Here is a 20,344-nt window from a genome sequence, read left to right on the forward strand (position 1 = left end):
TATATTAGTTTCACTTGTGGCTAACTATATTATGTTCTTTACAATTTGTTACCAGCATCAGTGACTACCGTATCATATCAGCACTGATCCAGAGCATATTTCCTACAGCATTTATATTTACTTATATCTTGTTAAGAAATCGAACTGCATCCTTCTCATATTAATTCTTACAAGTCTGGGTGATGAAGAATTGATCAAGATTGGCTGATGAAGCATTGAACGAAACAGATTGGTTATCTGGAAACTCTGTTCCGGCGATATTTGGTGACAGATTATGTATATATCGAAGTTTTGAATTATTCCACCGCGACCGGTGAAGAAGATTTAGAGACTTTGGTTGCAATTTCTGATCATTTGTATTAGTCTATAGTGTTTAGTGCCATTGTTATTGGCCATCGTGTTGTGTTATTTTGTCAGGTTGTCTATATTGCAACATAGAGGTCTGTTCACTATACATTTAAGGCAGTATCATTATGTTTTAAACACCTGTGGCTTCTCCCACAGGGCTGTGGGAGCTGCAGTTTGTTAAGGAGGTTGAAAGTTGTTAGGAGACGATTCCGCTCACAAAGCTATAAGGAATTGATGATATATTCCTATGAGGGAAATAGGGATCTCCTCGCAACTTTAATGCCCCCGCCCGATTCTTTGGGGGAAGCCCACAGCTGTTTAAAGTGGAATGATACTGCTTTAAAGGGCATCGTGCAGATGTGGGGCAGTATCAATTCTTATAAAAATACAATAAATTAAAACTTTTAAAAAGCTAACTAAAACAGAAGGTAATTTTATACCATAGATAAAACTGAGTGGTGCATAAAGAGAAAAAAAAGTATAAGCATTAGGAATCAGAGTCCAGGGAACTTTGGGTAAGCATATATGTATTTAAAGCTGTTTACTGCCTCTGTTTCTGCAACCACCTGAGGGAGGAAATTCCAAAGGCGGATGCCACCACCAAGAATGCCAACTTCCATGTTGTTGCCAAGCAGCAAACCCAGCAGGGGCAGCCAACAGGGTTTCCTTGGAAGATCTTAAAAGCTGGTTTGGTCTGTACTCGGGAAGGTGGTATGCTAGATTCATGGCCGCTGCACACACAATTCTCTTCTTTAGGTGAATGCCAAACATGTTATACATGTACATGTAAAGTGTGAATGCTGAGAACATGTGCTGGCATAGAGAGAGGCCTCACCAGAGGTTTGAGTTAATCTGCCAATTGAGTGTGTGTTTGGTGCCAAACCCACGCCTGCTGTTGTGTAATGTGTGAAGATACAAATTGTTCAGATCCCTGAATATATTGAAGACTCAAAAGAACTGAAAATCATTTTAAGGTGCAGCTTAAAAACGGGTGGTGGTAATGGGGCTTGGAGTGGGGAGAGATCAGCTTTTGAAAGATATTTCCCCAAAGCAAAAGATGAACACTTATGAGACTATGTTGAATCTATATATGTATTTTTAGAACAGAATTGGTGATGCTGTTGAGGAAAGGGAGTCCAGGAATGTGTGTGACCTCCTTAGTATTATCAGATGATGGGAACAAATGAGCCTGACCACACAGTACAGCTAGGGTGGGGAACCATTTTTCTGACGTGGACCTCGTTCTTTCAGGGATAATCAGTAGTTGGGAGTGAAGCACCCCTTTCCCCCTCTCTTTCTGCCGTCCCCTCCCCCCCCCACCTGAAATAAGGCTGAGAGCTGCAGGTTGCTCTCCTCCACACTACAGGCAAAAAAGTCCCTGCATTGCTGGCTGCTGGCTGGTATGAGTCAATATCCCAGGAGTCCCATCTCCTCCTCCTCCTCCTCCTCTATCCTGATGGCTGACAAATCCATTCTGTAGGTTCTTTTTTCCCAAAAAGGGAGAAATGCAAATAGCATTACATACACAGGTCATCTAAGTATATCCTCATTATCTAATTTGTAGATCTTAGTGTGTGTAGTTCAGTGTCTGAGTCCCCTCTTGTGACCTTTGGGGAAAGAATCCTCACAGTACTTACTGGCTCACTGCTGTGACATTTCTGCATTTTTCAGAAATCATTCTGTATTTTGCTGCTTGTTTTGCTGCTTCTCTAGGAATGAGGCAACTTCCTGTGGGAGTCTTGCATCCCTACACACTTTCTGCATTTGCAATCAAGCCATCCCCACTCTACTTCTTGAATTTAGTGTGATCTCTCAAGGAGGCTGATCCTGATTTACTTTGGCCTTGGCTCCATGGGTGGGATGGAGAGTGTTTAGCAGGAACCACCCTGAGTCCTGTAACTGACCTGGGATGCACCCAGCTCTTTCCTTTTGGGACTACCAGGAGAGGCATAGACTTGGAACAGATAGGATTGATCAAGACCTAAAAGGCTCTTGGTCTCAGTGACCAAGGAAAGAAACCATTCTGTAAACAGCCTGCATACCAGCTGCAGCAGAAGAGCTTGGTGGGACTGTACAGCCCTCCTGAGAAGGGGCATTTTTGTGTCCTGTTGTGTCTCAATTCTCTCTCCAATCCCTGCTCATCAGGTTCCGGTTTGCAGAGTTCAGATACCTGCGTGAGGGAAACCCATCTCATCAGGAGAGGACAGTGGTCTTCTTGCCAGACATTTGGAGCTGCATGCCATCTCTTGAAGAATGGGAGGCCTCATGCAAGCAGAAAGCAGAAAAAGCTGCTGCACCATCAGAAGAGAAAGGGGAGATGGTAAGAATGGGTTGGTGTTGGACAGAAAGTTAACCAGAGCAGAGAGAAATCAGAGGCACCCGGTAACCTACAGCATGATAGCTTAAAAGGAGGGTTTTTTATATTTTATTTATTTACTTAAGGCACTTTTATACCACTTGGGAGAAGGGCCATTTGATTCCCAGCATCTACAGGTAGGGCTGGATCAGAACCCTGCCTGAAACCCATTTTAGGGAGTTGCTGCCCTTCTGTGTAGACAGTATTCAATGGGCTGTTGGTCTGACTTGGTATAAGACAGCTTTCTAGGTTCCTATGACTTCAGTCATGCGACAGTCCTTGTCTCCCAGGCTTTGTGGGGTCACACCACCAGTTTAAGAACACAGTTGGGAACAGGCTTTGGCTTTGGCTTCAGATTGAAGCTAGACATTAGCCTTGGCTCAGAAGTATGTACTTCATCCAAATTAGGGGTTGTTGCACCCAGTGCTTACTGAAATGAGTATGCTCCTAAACAGGAAGAGGAAACTGTGCAGTCCTCTGAACAAGGCTTCAAGCAGGAGTCCAGCGAACAGGAGGTAGACTCAGCTGAACCTGTCCCTGAGCCAGCTCTTGAGACCTCAGCACCTGAGCCAGAGATTCCAACTCCTCCCCTGGAGCCTACCATTGTTGCTCACCTGCAGCCGGCACTGCAGGGTGGCCAGTCCAGCTGCGCCAACATCTCCCTTTGCACCCTGCTGGAGTACAGGCGGCAGCGGGAGAAGCTCTCCTTTGAGGTAGGCTTCATTTTCTTTGGGATCTGGCTTCTACAGGGAGACTCTCTTCTTCTGGCTTCTCTTGGCACCTCCTCTTTCTAGCTGAAATTTGAGATTTGCCTTTTGGGGCGCATATCTCAGGCAAGCTACCACACTTATGTTCCTATCAGCTCAGTAGCCTTTTATGGTGTTTGAAGTTCATGGAAACTAGTAGAAGTTACTGAGGAAGCTCTGGTGTGACCATGAATGTCTGCTACTTCTTCTGCTCCAGCCACCTGCTTGCATAAGGGGTGCATGGGAGGAGAGGATGCTAGAAGAAGAGTAGAACATCTGCTTTGCATGCAGAAGGTCCCAGTTTCAATCCTCGGCCTCTCCACGTAGGACTAGAAATGCCCCCTTGTCCTCTCTGAAGAGTCACTGCCAGTCAGTGTAGGCAGTACTGCAGCAGGTGGACCAGAGGTCTGACTCTGTAAAGAGCAGCTTCCTATTGCCCTCGCAGACAGCAGTGTTGTGATCAGTGGGGCCTTAAGAAGGTGTATTTCTAGAGGGTGGTGGTGGATGAGCCTTTGCAGTTGGAGCGAGGGGAGAAGAACGTTAAGGAGGCTTGGTGCAGATAGGTCTAACGTAGAGTGAATTGCAGTTCATACGAGCATAAGATTGCCTTATGAAGTTTTTCATACCTGGTATGTTCAGCTTTGAGATTTTTGCTTGCATGCAAGTGTCTACCCACTTCTGTGGCTGATGTAGGCATCAAGATCTTTCCTTGTTTCTTGCTCACTGCTTTCTCTTTCTTTCTCTCTCTCTCTCTTCCACCCCTGAGGTGGCAGTGGTGGCAGAGTTCTTCCAGGAGATGCTGCAACGGGATTTTGGTTATAAGCTCTACAAGGCATTACTGGCCCTACCAGAGAAGGAGTCAGTGGAGGCAAAGAACCCCGAGCAGGAGAAAGCGGCCGAATCAGAGAAGGAGGGAGAGAATGAGCTGAGAGAAGAGCCTCAGGAGAATATTGGGGCAGAGGAAGCCCTGGAAAATAGCCAGAAGGATGCTCAGGTGAGGCGACGTGCCTCTCTGGCCTGTTAGTACAGTGGTACCTTGGTTTGCAACCGCTTTGGATTACAACTGTTTTGGATTACAAACACGTCAAACCCGGAAGTGCGTGTCCCTTTTTTGGATTATAACCCATTTTGGGGGGATTACAACCCATTTTTTTGGAGGCCCCATTGGCAAAAGCGCGCCTTGGGTTACAACCTGGTTTGGTTTACAACTGGACCTCCGGAACGGATTATGGTTGTAAACCCAAGGTACCACTGTATAGCAAAGTGGCCTCAGTTGCTTAGGTGATGCAGGTATGTCTCGCCTTCCTCATACTGGGTCTAAGAGCACCTGGTGGCTTTTGAAAGCATCCATGGAAGGATTGGAGTACTGGACTGCAAATTTCCAGCTGTTGTGGCTGTGCTTGATAGTGTGTGGGCAATGCCTGCTGACATCTCAGAAGCCAGAGTGGGTGGCTAACTTACATTCACAGTGATCATGGACAGTAACTGTGTTTCTTCTTTTGGGGACTTCTCAGTACTAGCCAAAACCAAACCGATAATGCAGAAACAAGAGATTATGTATATGTACTCAAATTTTCATAATTCGTACAAACTGCAGAATTTGGAAGAGTTCTGTTTATGTGTTTTTCATTCCTGTAGAAGGAGGAGGCTGGGGATACCGAGAAGAAGCCTCCAGGTCAAGATGGGGCCAGTTCAGCCAAGGAGGAGGTCAGTGGGAATGTCAAAGTGGAATCGAAGGATTCTACAGATGAGCTGTGTGAGCTGAGCCTAGAGGATGACTTGCTGCTGCTGAGAGAGGAGGAGGAGGAGGATTTTGGTAGGTACTCTGGGAAATGCAGAAATCCTACAGTGCAGTGTTAAGATATGGCTGCTCTCATTGAACAGTGTAAAGGTTGGGATAGCCATGATGCTGCCTGCAGACAGCTGCACCTATCAGTGTGTTTAATTGCAAGGAAGATGTAAGTTGAAAGGAGCATTTCCATAGGTTTTCCTTATGCCTAGTAGGGCAAGAGTAGGATCCTTGGGTTCCTTTCTCTGGTCTGTTGTTCATTTCACACAAGCCAGTGGTATCTGCTCAGTGAGACTGTACTTTGGAAGACGCTGGTATTCACTCAAGTCTCTCTTGGTAAGCACTGAGCAGAGGTCAGCACCTGAAGCCAGTCACGCTTCATTCTCCACAGGTGTCAAGTTAGAAGATGCTGAAGTGAGATCAGTTGCATCCAACCAATCAGAGATGGAGTTCTCCTCCCTTCATGATGTGGTCAGTGACAAATCCCCTCCTTCTCAAAGTCTGCGTTGAACTCTTTAGGCCCTGGGAATTGTGGCTGGGGCTTGGGTTGTAGAAAAGGATACTGATTTCTCAGTATCAGAATTCCCATCTGGGTATCTTCTGGGTTTTTAAGCATTATGTAAAAGCTGTCCCTTTTGCCTTGATGTCTTTCTTCATACCTATGTGAATTAGAAACGTGTTGCTTGTAAAAGGAAAAGTGGAGTTCCTAAGAATTCCAGCAGCTGCTATTTTTTTATAAGCTCTGTATCCCATGGTTTGTGACAAGACTTATCCATGTGGATTTTTCTTCCTCAAAATCCTAGAATTTGCTGTCTCATATTTATTTTCCATAGCAAGAAAATAAATAGAGCAGTTTTTTGTTTTGCCTGAGATGCCTGTTTGTAATATTACCAGTTCTAGATTAGCCTGTGCTGCCCCCACCTAATGCCGTTTCAGTATCGTTCTGGTCCAGTTTTAACTAGGCTTGTCTCTGATACCCAGTGGGCTCCTGGGTGCAGTGGTAGTACTCCAGGATAGGAGCTGATCTCAGAAACCTGACCGTTCCTAGTTGCTGAGACTAAATCTCACCAACATGTTCAGAGTCAGCTGTGGATATGCAGTAGATATGCAGTCTTTGGCTCGGGGAGGCTTAGTCCCTAACTGTTCACTGTTGAAATCTAGCCTATAGTGAAAGCGCAGGGAATGGTCTCTGTAGTAGAAGGGAAGTGACAGCTTGACAGTTTGAACAGCCTTTTACTTTTTCTTACACCACCCTTCCCCAGCCCAGAGAGCTGGACCCAAGTGCTGTGTTGCCACTGGATGCCCTCCTTGCCTTCATTTACTTTGACTTGAATTTCTGCGGCTACCTGCACAGGAGGGATATGGAAAAGGTGCTTCTCACCTTGGGGCTGCATCTCTGCAAAGAGCAGGTGAGTGCCAATCTGATTTCTCCCCTGCTTTTGCTGGAGGTTTGAATGACTTGAGACCTTCTTGATTAGCGCTGAGGGTACGAGGATCTGTTTGCGGCCTTTTCCAGTGCCATTCATGGAGGGGGGGTGTCTCATCTGGTGGCAGGTGAAGCGCCTGGTGAACAGGGTGGTGACGCAGTTCGTGTGCCGTTACCGCAGCCTACGCTACAGCCGACAGGAAGGGACTGAGCCAGGCCCTGAGGAGGAGCCATTAGGTAGGTACTCAGTGTGGGGTTGGAAGGGGCTGTTCAGTTGCATAGAGCTTCATGGGTAGAAGGATCCCTTTATTTTTCCTTCTGAGCTAGAACTCTTTAACAGTTTCGGCTTAGCTCTTACACATGATCAGTGGTTTCTGGTCCTATTTACTGACCACCCAGTTATGCCTAGTTCTGCTAGGGAGCACTCCCAATATTCTTCTGCCCTGTCCCGATTCCTGAATGCATGGGGCAGTGTACATGTTGCCCAGCCTGCCACTAGCGACTCTGCAGTGATGCAAGGAAGGGAAAAGTTACTTCTGTAGAATCTCTTTCAACCCATCTTTAAAGGGTGTGCTCAGCTTTGGGATGGTGGCAATTGTGTGTGATTGGAGGAAGCAGAGAACAGAGCTTTCTAACCCACAATGGGAGGAGCTGGAAACTGTAGCACAAAAGTAATCTGAATGGGTTTTTTTTTCCTGCCCTTGGTTCCCATTCCCTGTCTCTGGATGCTCCGTTTCAAAACCAAGCAGAGTAAATGTTGCCTTGTTCTTACAGGGAACCTCAATCTACTGTGCTCATCCATCTCTGTGCCTGAGGTGCCTACCAAGTATTCTCCAGAGTCTCAGTCCGGCAACCTGGTTTCATACAATGGGGCTGTCCTTAATGTAGGGAAACTGCTGGAAAAGGCAGAACAGACAGAAAACAGCCGACTCTATCTAGAGAACAAAATCCACACGTTGGAGCTCAAATTGGGTGAGCCACACATGGTTAGGATCGGCTCATCTTGTAAAGGATTGGAGTGGGGAACCTGTGGTCCATGGGTCTCATTAGGCCTGCCAGGCTCTCCATTTGGTCCCAGGACCATTTTGGTCAAGCCATGTCCACGCAGGTGATACCAGCTGTAGGGCAGGTAAAGACTTGCCTCAGCCCAAAAGGTTTGCAAGACCCAATTATCAGCTGTCAGGTTTTGAAAACTTCCACAAAACTCATGGGCAAAATAAGTGACTTGACATTGCTATGCTAGGAGATTGACAATTGGATGTCGCCACAAGGGATAAGATATGGCATCCTGTCTAGATCCAGTTCCCCACCCCTGCTGTACCGTATCCCCAAGAAGCTGCACCAAGCCAGAATTCAAGGGAAAGCACCTGCCTTGCTTTAGCCTCTCAACAACATGGAGCAGTTCATTGGGCACACTCATACAAAGCACTTACATCTGATGAATGACAGGGCTCTTTTGATCAGAATATATTAGGCAAATGAAACCCAACAAGAATTGGATGCAGGAGTGCAGTTGGCACCTAATGCAACAAAGCATTGAGTGGTGGAACCATTGTTGATAGAACCTTTGGGGTTGGTGGGGCTGCAGTGATTCTAGGCTAATGCTGCTTGCCTGTTTTTGGCTACTCATACCTGCTTGACTTTCCAAGAATTTGAGCTGGAGGCAGAGAGTGGGCTAGCTGGAGTTTCTAAGTGGAGTTGGGTCCATATACTTAAAGGCCTAATTTGGATGAACCACAGTTATGGTCTACTGTGAATGCACTAATTTATGCCACTTTGCTCATCCTCACGAGCACGTAAGAGAAACCACAATCTGTAGCCAAGGTTGGTTCAGAGTGGAACCACCACAATCCCATTCAGACATGATTGGCCAGGGATTGTGGTTTGTTGCTCCTGCTTGCACTAGGGAACCAAGCAGAAGCCGCCTCTGTGTTCCCATGGAACAATGTCTGGTTTCCTGGGCACGTGTTGCCAGGGCCCTTTCCCCAATTTATATACCACGGCCATATATAAATATCTCCTCCAGCTTCCCTTTTTGAGATACTTTGAATTTCTGCTTTCACTCTTGTCACCTGCTGTGTGAGTTCAGAACAATGGCTTTTGTTCCTAGTGTTGGGAGATAGCACTGCTCTGATCTCAGTCCATTGTGTTACTTCCTGGAATCTGATTCTACCCTCTGTGCTGTGCTTACAGAAGAGACCCAGGTTCGCTTCTCTACAACAGAGGCTTCCAACAAGGCCCTGACGTTGGAGGTTCAAGAGCTGCAGAAGCGCCTCACTGAGATGGAGGAGCAGTGCAAGGGGAACGAGAGACAAAAATCCAGTTTGCAGAGGCTGCTGCTGGAGAATAAGAAGCGCCTGATTCCACTGCAGCTGGAAATCCAGAAGATCATTGAGAAGGTAATCTGGAACCTGCGGAATATTTTAGGACAGAGCCTATCTGGTGTCAGAAGTTTTCAAGTTGTCGTCCCTGCATGCTGCTCCACAAACAGTGGATTCTGGTGGCAATTGACTTGGTAAACTTATAAATGTTCATCTGTGTGAGATGCTGAACAGGCAACTCTGGACTGCCATGCCATGGCCCTGCAACTCTTCTACTTTGTCCTTATGGCAAAGATGGAGGGACTGTGGAGACTCAGGAATCAGTCTCTTTCCCGGCAGTGACTTTTGTCTCAAGAACACACTGTCAAATCTCTGCTCTTTGATTCTATACATATTTATTTACTTGGAAGTAAGTTCCACTAACTTATGCACGGGGCTTACTCCCTGGTATGTGTGCTTAGGTCTGCAGACAGTGTAAAGTGCATGACTTAATACAAATTGGATCTACTTTCCCTCAAACCTGAAGCTGGTGTCAGGATGACTTCTGTCTTACTCAGTCTTTGCCTCTGGACAAATACAGAAGCCAGTTTATTTCTACCTGCGGATTCGGTCTAGGAATGGAGAGGCAAACTGAGACCCAAGTCTTCTAGTCATTCCCTGTCGCTGCTCCAGGTCTGGGGACAGATGTTCCTGGACTCCCAACTCCCATCAGCCCCAGAAAGTATGAAAATAGTTGGGGGTTGTGAGAGTTGTCCAGAAACATCTGGAGGGTCATGGATTCTCCAGACCAGCTTAGCTCCTAATTGCCCGTTATTTCCATATCCTTACCCAAAACACTGGGAGATGTTCATTTTAAGTTGTTAAAAAAGGCACTACATCTTGAAAATGGGTGGCTTGGATCCCTTTCCCAAGAATATAATCACTTTCTATGGGCTAGGAGTTTTTGAAAGAGGGAACATTCAAATGTGTGTTTCTCACTCTCAACTGTTTTGTTGTTGTTTATATGAGGCAATCTAGGAAGGCTATACTGTATGCCTTCTCCATATGTTTAGATCAGCTATAAGCCATTTGCAGAAGTGTCTCTGGCAAATCTACTGTACACGTAAGCACATGGCATCCCCCAAAGCATCCTGGAAACTGTAGTTCAATGTGCTGGGAATTGTAGTGGTGAGGGATGGATTAGTTTCCAGCATACTGTGGCGAGGCAGGGGTGGCATGTCACCTCTGAGACATGTATCATTGTATGAGAAATTTTCAATTTTTAAAAAAGTAAAGGGGGGGGGGAATAAAAAGGCACCCAACAATATGTCAGTGTTGTCGTCCTGGAAATCTGTTCAAAGTCTCTGCAACTTACCTAAAAGTTTTTCTTTATGGGCTGTTTTGTTTGATTTTTGTTGATAAATCGTCTTAAGACTGGGGAAGGGAACGAGAATGAAATAAATTGAATGTTTGCTTTTCTTACTATTCTGCTTCTTTTGTCTCTTTCAGACCAATAATTGCCTAGAAAAGAAGGAACCAACACCCACAGCTGTTTCCAGCAACTGACACTCCCTGGAGAAGCAGCTTGGCAGGGAAGATCTGTACCTTGGTTTGATATTTTGGGGCTGAGGGTTAGCAGTCTGGGTAAGCCTTTGAAACCTTCAACCCTTTCACTGCCATGTGAGAGGCTGGAGCTGGAGTTCCTCCTTCGCCCACTCCGCCACCTCTGGCTTGTGTGTGTTGGCAGAAAGGCCACCTAGCCTGAACATGGCTGGGAATCACAGTTCATATGCTGGAGCCACCATTATTGTTTAAAGGAGGAGTACCCATTAAGTAGGAGTTTTGATGGTCTATTGTGTGAAGTGGAGAAGCTACCATGCAGGTATTCGCAAGCTGTCTGCTAGTAGCAAGTACTAGAAGGGATTTTTTAAAGCCCAGTTTGGTAACAGACAACAGGTGCTGCCTGCACCAAAGGACAGGGCATGGCTGGCCTCTTTGTGCTGCATGGAGAATTTTGTTCTCTTCTCCTCAAGCCCTCTCTCCCTCCCTGCCCCACAGCTTTTGCTCAAGAAGGTGGCATTCTGCCTGCCTCTTGATTAAAAGGTGGTCTGAGAAGGCTGCAAAAGAAATAGCAGGACTTTAAACATCAGATGAAGCCAACACAGTGGTTCCTGGCTTATATCCTCAACAGATTATGCATTCAGTGCTGCAGGCTAGTTTGTGACTGCTGCAGTTTTGTGGGTTAGACTTTGGACCCTCATACATTCAGTGCTGCGTGCTGGCCATTCTAAGGGAAACAATGCCATCTGGTTCCCTCTCTGGCAGTTTTGAGTCACTCACTTGCAAGATGTAGCTTTAAAGGCTTAGCAGTCTGCTGTGTTTTCGCCAGTCTTCAAATGTAAGCAAAGTTATCGGCCACCAGGCATGGTCTTAGGTGGTAGGGTGGCTGCAGTGCATTTAACTTCCATTTTGGGGAAGTAGCAATGGCAGGATGGCTGTGGTAGGTAGCCCATTGGGTCCCTGTGGTAGCCTTTAGCAGAGTAGCGGCAGGCCAGGTGGGTGGGGGACTGTCCAAAGCTGGGGTGAGCCCTCTTCTGCAGTCACTGTTGGTTGCATCTGCTCTGGCCACCTGTTTCCCCATCCTCAGGTGGTCTGTCTCTTCTGGATGTGTTGCTTTTAGTCTGTAAATGTGGTAACAACTTGTATTTAACTGGCCAGGTTCCCTTTTATAAAAGTCTTTTCCTCAGTTAGAAGGCTGTGCTGCCCTTTTTTGCTTTTGAGTGAAATCTGCCTGTCTTAATTAGAGAGAAACACATGCAGCCGACATACAGTGATCATTCAGATGCTGCTTAATGAAACAGTTAGCCAATGACTTTATACAGAAGTAGGCCCGCAAATAGCAGCTTACATGGCACAGCAACCCATCTCCCACTGACTGAAATAAAGCAAAACTTGAAATAAAGCAAAAGGCAATGTGGTGCATTCCTGCACTCTGTTCCATGCCTCATACTTGTTATCTCCAGAGGTAGGGGCATTATTTAATGCAATGATGATCCCTCACGTGGTAGGGAGAAGCTGCTTTGGGGAAAGTATTTCTGGCTGAGAGGCATTGTCAAGGAGTGAGCCTAATTTCACAATGGCTTTTAAGTCTGGTTCGTTGGGTTTTAAAATTGTTGGCATTATGCTATAACCAGTATGCTAAACAGGTACTGAGAGGGAAGGAGTACCGAGTTTTTAAAATAATCTATATAGTTCATAAAATATAGACATCTCACACAGCTGCCTCCTCTTAAACTCATCAAAACTCAGCTCAGCTTCTCTGTTCCCTTAGCAGCTAGTTCTAGCTGCTGCTGCTGCCTCATGTATTCAACTCTGTTCTCATGCAACAGGTCCATGCTGCTTTAGACTGGCCTTTTCAGGCAGTAGGGGGCAGCAGTGTGTGTATCAGTGGTTGCACAGAGAAGGAAGGTGGAAAAATAGCCAAGGACAGATTTTTTTTCCTTTTTCCTTTTGCAAAAACATAATTAGATTCATTGGTAACGTAAGAACTTAAGAGTAACCTACCACCATACATTTTATTTAATTGTAAAAGAGTGGGAAATATTGAGCAGCACAGATGCTTTCCTTGTTGTAAAGTGGGGAGAAGATCAAGGAAGGGAACCTCTTCCATAGCAGCTTCCCCTAAGAAAATGGCGCTACACGTGGTGCTCTCTCCTTAGCTTAATCCCATCTCCAATACTCAATGTGCAGGCAATCTTGCCGATTGCATGTAGTTAACAGAGGCACAGGAAAACAGGTTACAAACCTGTAACTGATATTCAAGTGGTTATTTATACAACTGCACACAGAGGTTCTACAGCTCCACAGGGCTGAGCATATAATTATATATGGGCTGCACTGAGACCACCATTATAAATGCTGGCTGTCTTCCTCTGGGCTCAGAAAAATTAAACCACATACAGGTGAGAGGAGGGATGATAATGCTGTAACTCAGTATAAAAATTTGTTTTGACAGTATTCTACTTCACAAAGGCATACAAACTCAACAGTGCCACTGCTAGTTGTGATAAGATGTCTCTTAAGGGCACAGAGGTGAAATCCTATGTTAAATCTGGTCAACTATGGCGATTCAGGGTCTCACATAACTATGATACAAAGCATCCAGGCAAACACATTTTTGAATATGCTGTGAAAGAAAGCCAACATCAGTGAAAAGCTTGCAATTGACAGTAGTGTTTTAAGGCAATGATTGGTTATTGCCCAGGATCAAGAAGAGTCAGGAGGGAACCCACAGGAGCTGCAGCTCCAGGTGCATATGCCATCTCAATCTGGACGAGCATATATACAATGGGTTAAAATCCAGAGAAGACCAGGTTCTTAGAGAAGGAGGAGCAAGGAGCAATCTCCATTTCCCCCACTGGCGGCAGCAACAGCAGTGAGCCTGGAGCGTCCAAGTTGCAGGTCAGTCATCGGCCACAATGGAAAGGGCTCTCAGTTCATTCAGCTTGGCTTCGTTCTCCTTCTGCCTCTGCTCATCCGTCAGGCCGGGCTCATCAATCTGTTCTGTCAAGTCACCAAAGATTTTGTACATTTCAGTGTAGTACACAACCTGGAGGGGGTGGGGAGGGAAGAGTCCCATTAGAAGCAGATCTCCTCAACAGAAGAAAATCTAAACAGGCTTTTCCTGTGATCTATAACCACCACACATCCTCAGCATTCCCAAGAAAATACAGATGAAGTGTTTTAGTGCTTGCAGTGACTGAACTATTTTTAAAATGCCAGTTTCTGAGCCAGCAATGTTGTGTGGTTGTCTGCTGGTTACTGCAAGGGCTGTCACCTGGTTAAAAAAATTATGATTGAGTGATTGACTGCACGATTTTTAGTTGAGTGATTAAATCTGTATAAATTTGCATGTAAAAAGCCAAAATTAAAGGCTTTGTGCGCAGTATCTTACAGGCACCCTCCTTTCTCACACTGAAGGGCATGCCATTTGAAATAGCACTTGCTATCTGCAGTTTTTATAAATCTTTTTATTTTTTTAAAAAACCTCACAGGAGCACAGTTTAAGTCAGTTAATTATTGGTTAGATTAAGTAACCAAGCTTGCAGTTCACATGGTGGGAGTTCCTTTTGAGTAAATATGAATAGGGTATGGCTGTAGACATTTCAGCTCTGGTTACAAACCTTCAGTGCTATTTGAGAAATCACTCAGATTTTTAAAAAGGCAGGTTGGGGCATGGGCTTTTTTAAAAAGCAAGGTTAAGTAGTCTCTCATACTCTCATGTTTTTGGCAGGGGAGGTTTACAATAAACAGCACTGTATGCTTAAAATGTTGGGTGTCATTGCTACAATGGCCAAGGAATAAATCAACAGCTAGCCAAATTGTTTTAACCACAGTAGCAGGTTTGGGACCTTTACTCAGTTTGTTATACTGTTTTAAAATATCTTGAACTAAAAAGGTGCCTTAATCAGTAACTAGATTTTTTTAACCCCCCCCCCATAGGGTACTTTTATTTGGTATGCAACTACTTCATAAATACTGCAGATGGCAAGCCCCATCTTACACCAGAAGCACTCTGTTTTGTGCGTGAGAAAAGGGGAAATGTCTCTTAAACTGATGGCTGATTTTAAGGTGACACAAGCATCTCTTACACCACAGGAAGTAGGCTTGCCTTAGAAATAGGTTTTTCTCATACAAATTTATACAGATTATCAATTAAGCAATCAATATGATTATTTAAAAAATAGATGTGATTCCTTGAGATATGGAGGAGTAGGCACATAAAGTGAGAGGAAGCATCACAGCCCAGCATCTCTAGGTACAACTCAGCTGGAATGATGGAGCTGCAGAGACACGGTTTGCAAGTTTCAAAGCAGCTGTGATAAAACTATCTGGGACACAAGTCATAAGAGTGTATTACTGTATATTTAAAAAGCTAGAAAAACGTTTAGTCTTGTTCTGCTTCCTCCTCCTGCTTGATCCTGCTGGCGATGCTTTTATCTCCACCTCTGAAGGGGATCCGTTTGCTCAGTCGTGATTAGGCAGTGACAAACCCCTCTTCCTACACAGCCGTCTGGAGCCTTGCAGAGGAGGTAGCAGGAGTGAGTCATGAACTCTGACCTTTCCAGCAGTTGGGGGGAGAATGGTGTTTCCTGCCCTCCTGTAAGGTTACATACACCAAACTGCTTTTAAAGCCATAGAGCCGAGAAGGAGACACGCCAGTAGGCCCAGCTTAACCCTTTCCTTGGCAGCCAAGCATTGGCAGGATTTTCACAGATGCCAGCTAATCCTCCGAACACCTCCGCAAAGTGGCTATTCTTATCCCCGTGTCCTAGACAGGTGTCCAAGGGGTCAGGTGCCTTCCCTTCAAGATCAGCGCAGGGATCTACAGCTGGAGGATGCTAAACGCCATTTGTCTTCTGCAGAGCCCACTAGACAACACTGCCTGCTGTTGCTGCTACTGCCCCTTTTATGCATTATCACCATAGCAACAGAAGCTGATGGAGTAAGCTTTGCAAAGAATCTCAGAATCCCAGCTTTTCCATCGTTACTCCCTGTGCCCTACAATTATTATGCAGCGATACAGGCAGCACACTGCATGGTTGTTCCCATCTGGAAGTTTCCATGGAGGAGATTTTTTTTTTAAAGGGAAAAAAATCATTTTATCAGCTCAATATCTGACAAATAATGTGGCTTACGTGTTCATTTTTGCAAGATGACGTCTGCCAAGGCGCCCCTCCAGACAAATGGCACCACGTAACCACAACTAGGATCCCTTGGTCTAGTAACTGCCCTCAAATCACTGAGCAGCCCTCTTTGCAGGGAATCTTGGGTTTTCACCACTGCCGTGGTCTGAAGTCAGTGCCTTGGTGGGAGACCCAGCTGAGAGACCCAGGAACCCCACTTTTGAGTCCCATGAAAGAAGGTGTAAGACAAAATAATAATACTAATACTACTACTACTACTACTACTACTACTACTACTACTACTACTACTAATAATAATAATGCTGTAGCCATACGAGAAGTAAAAAAAATGCTAAGTAATTCTGCTCTTACCTTTTCAGTTCCAAGCTGGACAGGAAGAACAGTAAGTGTTGGTAATAAGAGCAGAACTAGGAAGGTCATGCTTAATTCATTATTAAAATTCTATGGTCATGGGCGGAGTGGGGTCTTGTGGTAACGCTGATGACAACACTGGTAGGTAGAATTCTAAGCTCTGGGCAGATGAATGTGGTGCATATAGTATCTGGCTTGTTAGCAGTCCTTTCAGTATCCTAAAAGCCTGCATATGGGTTCTGAGAATGTTGCTCTGCAAAGGATCCCAACCAATAACTTCACCTGTCTCTAACCAAGGAGGTCTTGTGGTTCCTATGGAAAAGAACTAGAAGGTAGAATAAAAGTAGCAGTGGCCCTAACCCAAGAAACCTGTCCTCAGCTACAATGTGCGGCAGGAATGATGCAAAGCCTGCTTGCCAACCAACCCATAGGTCTCCCGTTAGGCTGGTTTCTCTGCTAAGCTGCCGCTGCTCCTAACCACATGGCTCTCATCAGTGTAAGAGTAAATGTTTTGGGTACAGATATATACACCATCTCCATAGAGACAGCCTCCCCCCCCATCACAGTGAATCTGCTTTTTATTTTGAGGGGGAGGTGGCTGCTACTCCTCGGGAACACCTAAATCTCAACGAATTCTCAAAGGCCCCACCCCTGTTCCTCAGCCTCATCTATTAGCAGCTGGAGTGGGGACACCATCAGGAGACAGAAGTCCTGCGCTATAGCGCTGCTCTCCCTTCTCATCACCAGGTAACAGAACTGCACTTTCTGGTGATTCAGCAGGACTGTTGGTTTACACAATGACTAATGAAGTGAAATCGGCAAGAGCAGAACAACCAAAATAGGAAGAGCCAAACCACTAGGGGCTGAGTGGGCTAATCACATGCTGTGGCATTAAACTCCTTGGCTCCAGGAAACACTACTTGTACCATATTAGTCAACATCAGTGCCCCTTTCCCTCACCTCTTCAAGAGCTCAAGAGCCCCTCTGCTGAACAGGACACACCGTATTTCTCGCCCCATAGGACGCACCGGCCCATAGGACGCACCAAGTTTTTTTGGGGGAAAATAAAGGGAAAAAATTTATTCCCCCCCCCAGGCGCTTGTGGGGCCGGCAGCGGGGAGAAGCGCTCTTCTCCCCGCCGCCCACCTTCAGATCAGGTCCGGGGACAGAGGGAAGACGCGCTGTGCCTCCCCACTGTCCCCGGAGCTTGCGGGGCTGGCGGCGGGGTCTCCCCGCCGTCAGCCTCCAAACCACTTTGGGAGACAGCGGGATGGCGGCGTTCCGCCTCCCTCTGTCCCCCGACCTTGTGGGGCTGGCGCTGGGGCTCTCCTGAAGCCTGGAGAGCAAGAGGGGTCGGTGTGCACCGACCCCTCTCGCTCTCCAGGCTTCAGCGAAAGCCTGCATTCGCCCCATAGGACGCACACACATTTCCCCTTCATTTTTGGAGGGGGAAAAGTGTGTCCTATAGGGCGAAAAATACGGTAAGCAGCCTGTTGTCTGAGCCACGGCCTTCGGGATAATGCACTTAATTGGGTGGCTGCACACAAAGGGCCCAGCATGAAGTCTCTACATGCACAGATGCCTAGGAGCACTCCTCTCCCGACACACAGAACTTTTTGTATGACTAGTAACTATAAACCTTCGTAAACCACAAGCTGTAAGCACCATCTGTCTCCATGTAACAGGGGGAGCAGCATAAGAAATGAGAACCCCATCGCTCCCCAGTCATTTACCGGTATATGCATGCAAAGAAGCAACACACCACAAGATACATGAAAATCACCTGCATCCCCACCTGGCTCTCCCACTCTATGCAGCAAAAGTTGCTTGACACATTGTCACTGGGCCCCAGCAAACAGCTAACAATGAGCGCAAAGGTACACAAAACCTTTCACACTCTTCGTTAGGTCTGTGAAAAGTAGAGTGTCCCAACTTGTGCAAGAGTAAGTGCTTTCCAGCTGTGCAAAGCCACCATTGGCTAAAATTCACAGATTGACCTGCCTATGATGCTGCAGCCATCTGCACGAACAGATCTGTAGCAGCTAGAACTTGCAGAAAAGTATTAGAGAGGTTAGAGGGGAAGTGGTTCTAATGCAACCTCATTCTATGGTTGCTGTGGGACACCAGATGCTTTTTCAGGCCACTGAACAGCCTGTACCTCTGTCAGGCTCCACAGAGAGGTGCCCCCGCTCTGCAGAAGCATGGCTGTGGGGGCAGTGTGAAGCCACCCTTCCCTGACCAAGAATAATCACAGGAGAGCCAACAGGTGCCCCTTCTCTCTCATAAGGGCAGACGCAAAGGCCCAGGGCAGGCACTCTTAAACTTTGAGGTAAGAGTGCATTTTGGGAAGATGTGCGGTCAACTGAACTGGCAGAGGCAGAGAATGGTCCTGGGCACCCGACAGCAACAGAAGACAGGCTTAAGGGAGGCCCAAGCACCAACTCTGCTGCCTGTGAGCATGGAACCCAGGTGCAGCCGTCTCAGGATGCAACGGAAGGTTGCATCCTCCACCAGCAGATTTTGGAGGCCATTATAAAGATGGCAAAATGAGAGGCAAGTCATTTCAATGAGGCTTGCACTGGAACATTTCCCAGTAGACCTATTAATTGAAATGAAGAGGAGAGGAGGCAGGAAGAAAATGGAGTAGGCCTTTTCTGTGGCCATGGAAACTTCCTTCCCATCCCAGGGAAGCTCAATGGATTCCTACTCTAATGCGTTTTTGGCACCGGGTGAAGAGACTCTCATCTTCCTGGACTTTTTACCATCTAAAGGACATTTTCTCCTGGGATTTTTACTACTGCTTTCACCCTGCTGGTTTGTACTTCTATTGTATTTTAACTTTTGTAGACCACCCTGTTATTTGCTGAAGGCCAGTATAAAAAATCTGATAAACAGAGCATTTAAAATAATAATTTTTGGACATTGCTTCTTCAAAAACCATAAATTCCAGGAATTACACTTCTTGTTTGGAGGTGGGTACTTGATTTTTGTTATTAAAAACCTCATACAAATGAGCCATTGTTCTTCCTCAGAATCCTTATTTGTGCCCATTTGCTACAGCATTCATTCCTCTTAATGAGCACAAGGATACTATGTGCAGCAGACTCCTTTTACCACAGTGGCAGAACTCCACACAGGCTGCAAGGTGGCCAGGGTTTTACCACTGAGCAAGTAGAAAGCAAGGAAAAATAGTAGCTCCCTGTGACTTTGAGCCTCAAACCCCGGATAGTTTTGCAGCTATGAGAAAGAGAATTTCACAGCAGCAACTACCCCCAAAACAGTGTAGTCACTTCCTCAAGGGGGAGGGAACCGTCATGATTAGCCGCATTGAACAAGTAAATCCACTTGAGGGCACCAGACTCCATATATTATGCATTTGCTAATGACTGAAGAAGGGACAGAATTACAGAAAACTTCAAACCTCCACCAAGATTTCAAAAAGAAACAAAACAGCCGAACACACCCACCCTCAGCCAGTGTTCTTCAAATCCACTATGGGAATCCCATGTTCCTGGATAAGGCTCATTTGCAACTGGATCTCCCACTGAAGTCCAATAGTTAAGGAGTTGCTTTTGGTCAGGCAGGTATTCTGCAACTTCGGAAAATCCTGAATTTTGTGTATGAAGTCAGCATGAATTCTGGGCCAACCCTCTCCCCGCCCCCCCCAAACCCTTCTATGCAAATAAAACACTATATTAATAAAACCAAAGTGTGCCGATTAATACCAAATCATGCAAATGTTATGCTTCTTTCTAATTGTGTATATTTTGAACAAAATTTAAATCTTTTAAAACAGCAAGCATTTAGAAAATATGTAAAATTATGGGGGTCTGGATATCAAAGCAAAGCTTGCACTTAGCAATAAAGGCCACAAATGTGCTAATTATATACACCACAGATTTTACTCAGAATAAATTATGCAAATTTGAATATTTCTGAATCTGCTTGCTTCCATTCAGAACTCATTGTTTGAGCTTTTACAGAATTTGGAATCTCGAATTTTTAATTTACAATGAGGAATGCCTGTGGGAAGAAAAATGGTGAAGTAAAAAATAGAAATAAACTAGAGGACAAGAGGACCGTGCTCTCATGACTTTTTTTTGAAGACAGATACCTATGTAAAGGTAAAGGGACCCCTGACCATTAGGTCCAGTCGCGGACGACTCTGGGGTTGCGGCACTCATCTCGCTTTATTGGCCGAGGGAGCCGGCGTCCAGCTTCCAGGTCATGTGGCCAGCATGACTAAGCCACTTCTGGCGAACCAGAGCAGCGCATGGAAACACCGTTTACCTTCCCGCCGGAGCGGTACCTATTTATCTAC

General features: G+C 45.8%; 2 protein-coding genes and 1 long non-coding RNA gene across 17 annotated transcripts in view; 2 read left to right on the plus strand and 1 right to left on the minus strand.

Moving 5' to 3' along the window:
• Window positions 1-11,711, plus strand: part of CCAR2 (cell cycle and apoptosis regulator 2) — a 30,698-nt gene extending 18,987 nt beyond the window's left edge. For 5 of the 11 annotated variants that reach the window (XM_083480379.1, XM_083480382.1, XM_083480380.1 and 2 more), the window contains 10 exons: window positions 2,494-2,668; window positions 3,160-3,417; window positions 4,217-4,444; window positions 5,089-5,266; window positions 5,631-5,710; window positions 6,502-6,648; window positions 6,794-6,902; window positions 7,440-7,637; window positions 8,859-9,064; window positions 10,475-11,711. In XM_083480379.1, the coding sequence (XP_083336505.1) occupies window positions 2,494-2,668; window positions 3,160-3,417; window positions 4,217-4,444; window positions 5,089-5,266; window positions 5,631-5,710; window positions 6,502-6,648; window positions 6,794-6,902; window positions 7,440-7,637; window positions 8,859-9,064; window positions 10,475-10,531 (1,636 nt within the window). In that variant the 3' untranslated portion in view covers window positions 10,532-11,711. Of the gene's footprint in view, window positions 1-2,493; window positions 2,669-3,159; window positions 3,418-4,216; window positions 4,445-5,088; window positions 5,267-5,630; window positions 5,711-6,501; window positions 6,649-6,755; window positions 6,903-7,439; window positions 7,638-8,858; window positions 9,065-10,474 lie in introns of all 11 variants that reach the window. The other 6 variants (XR_014520207.1, XR_014520209.1, XR_014520208.1 and 3 more) reach the window with 3 other exon arrangements.
• Window positions 11,712-12,514: 803 nt separating this feature from the next.
• Window positions 12,515-20,344, minus strand: part of BIN3 (bridging integrator 3) — a 149,603-nt gene continuing 141,773 nt past the window's right edge. For all 5 annotated transcript variants that reach the window (XM_083480743.1, XM_083480746.1, XM_083480747.1 and 2 more), the window contains one exon: window positions 12,515-13,574. In XM_083480743.1, the coding sequence (XP_083336869.1) occupies window positions 13,428-13,574 (147 nt within the window). In that variant the 3' untranslated portion in view covers window positions 12,515-13,427. The remainder of the gene's footprint in view (window positions 13,575-20,344) is intronic.
• LOC310695842 lies at window positions 16,884-19,035 on the plus strand. The gene is made up of 2 exons (XR_014520275.1): window positions 16,884-17,026; window positions 17,510-19,035. It is a non-coding gene; the product is annotated as an uncharacterized lncRNA (long non-coding RNA).

The sequence above is a fragment of the Podarcis liolepis genome (assembly GCF_965112155.1).
Source record: "Podarcis liolepis genome assembly, chromosome: 16".
Lineage (NCBI taxonomy): Eukaryota > Metazoa > Chordata > Lepidosauria > Squamata > Lacertidae > Podarcis > Podarcis liolepis.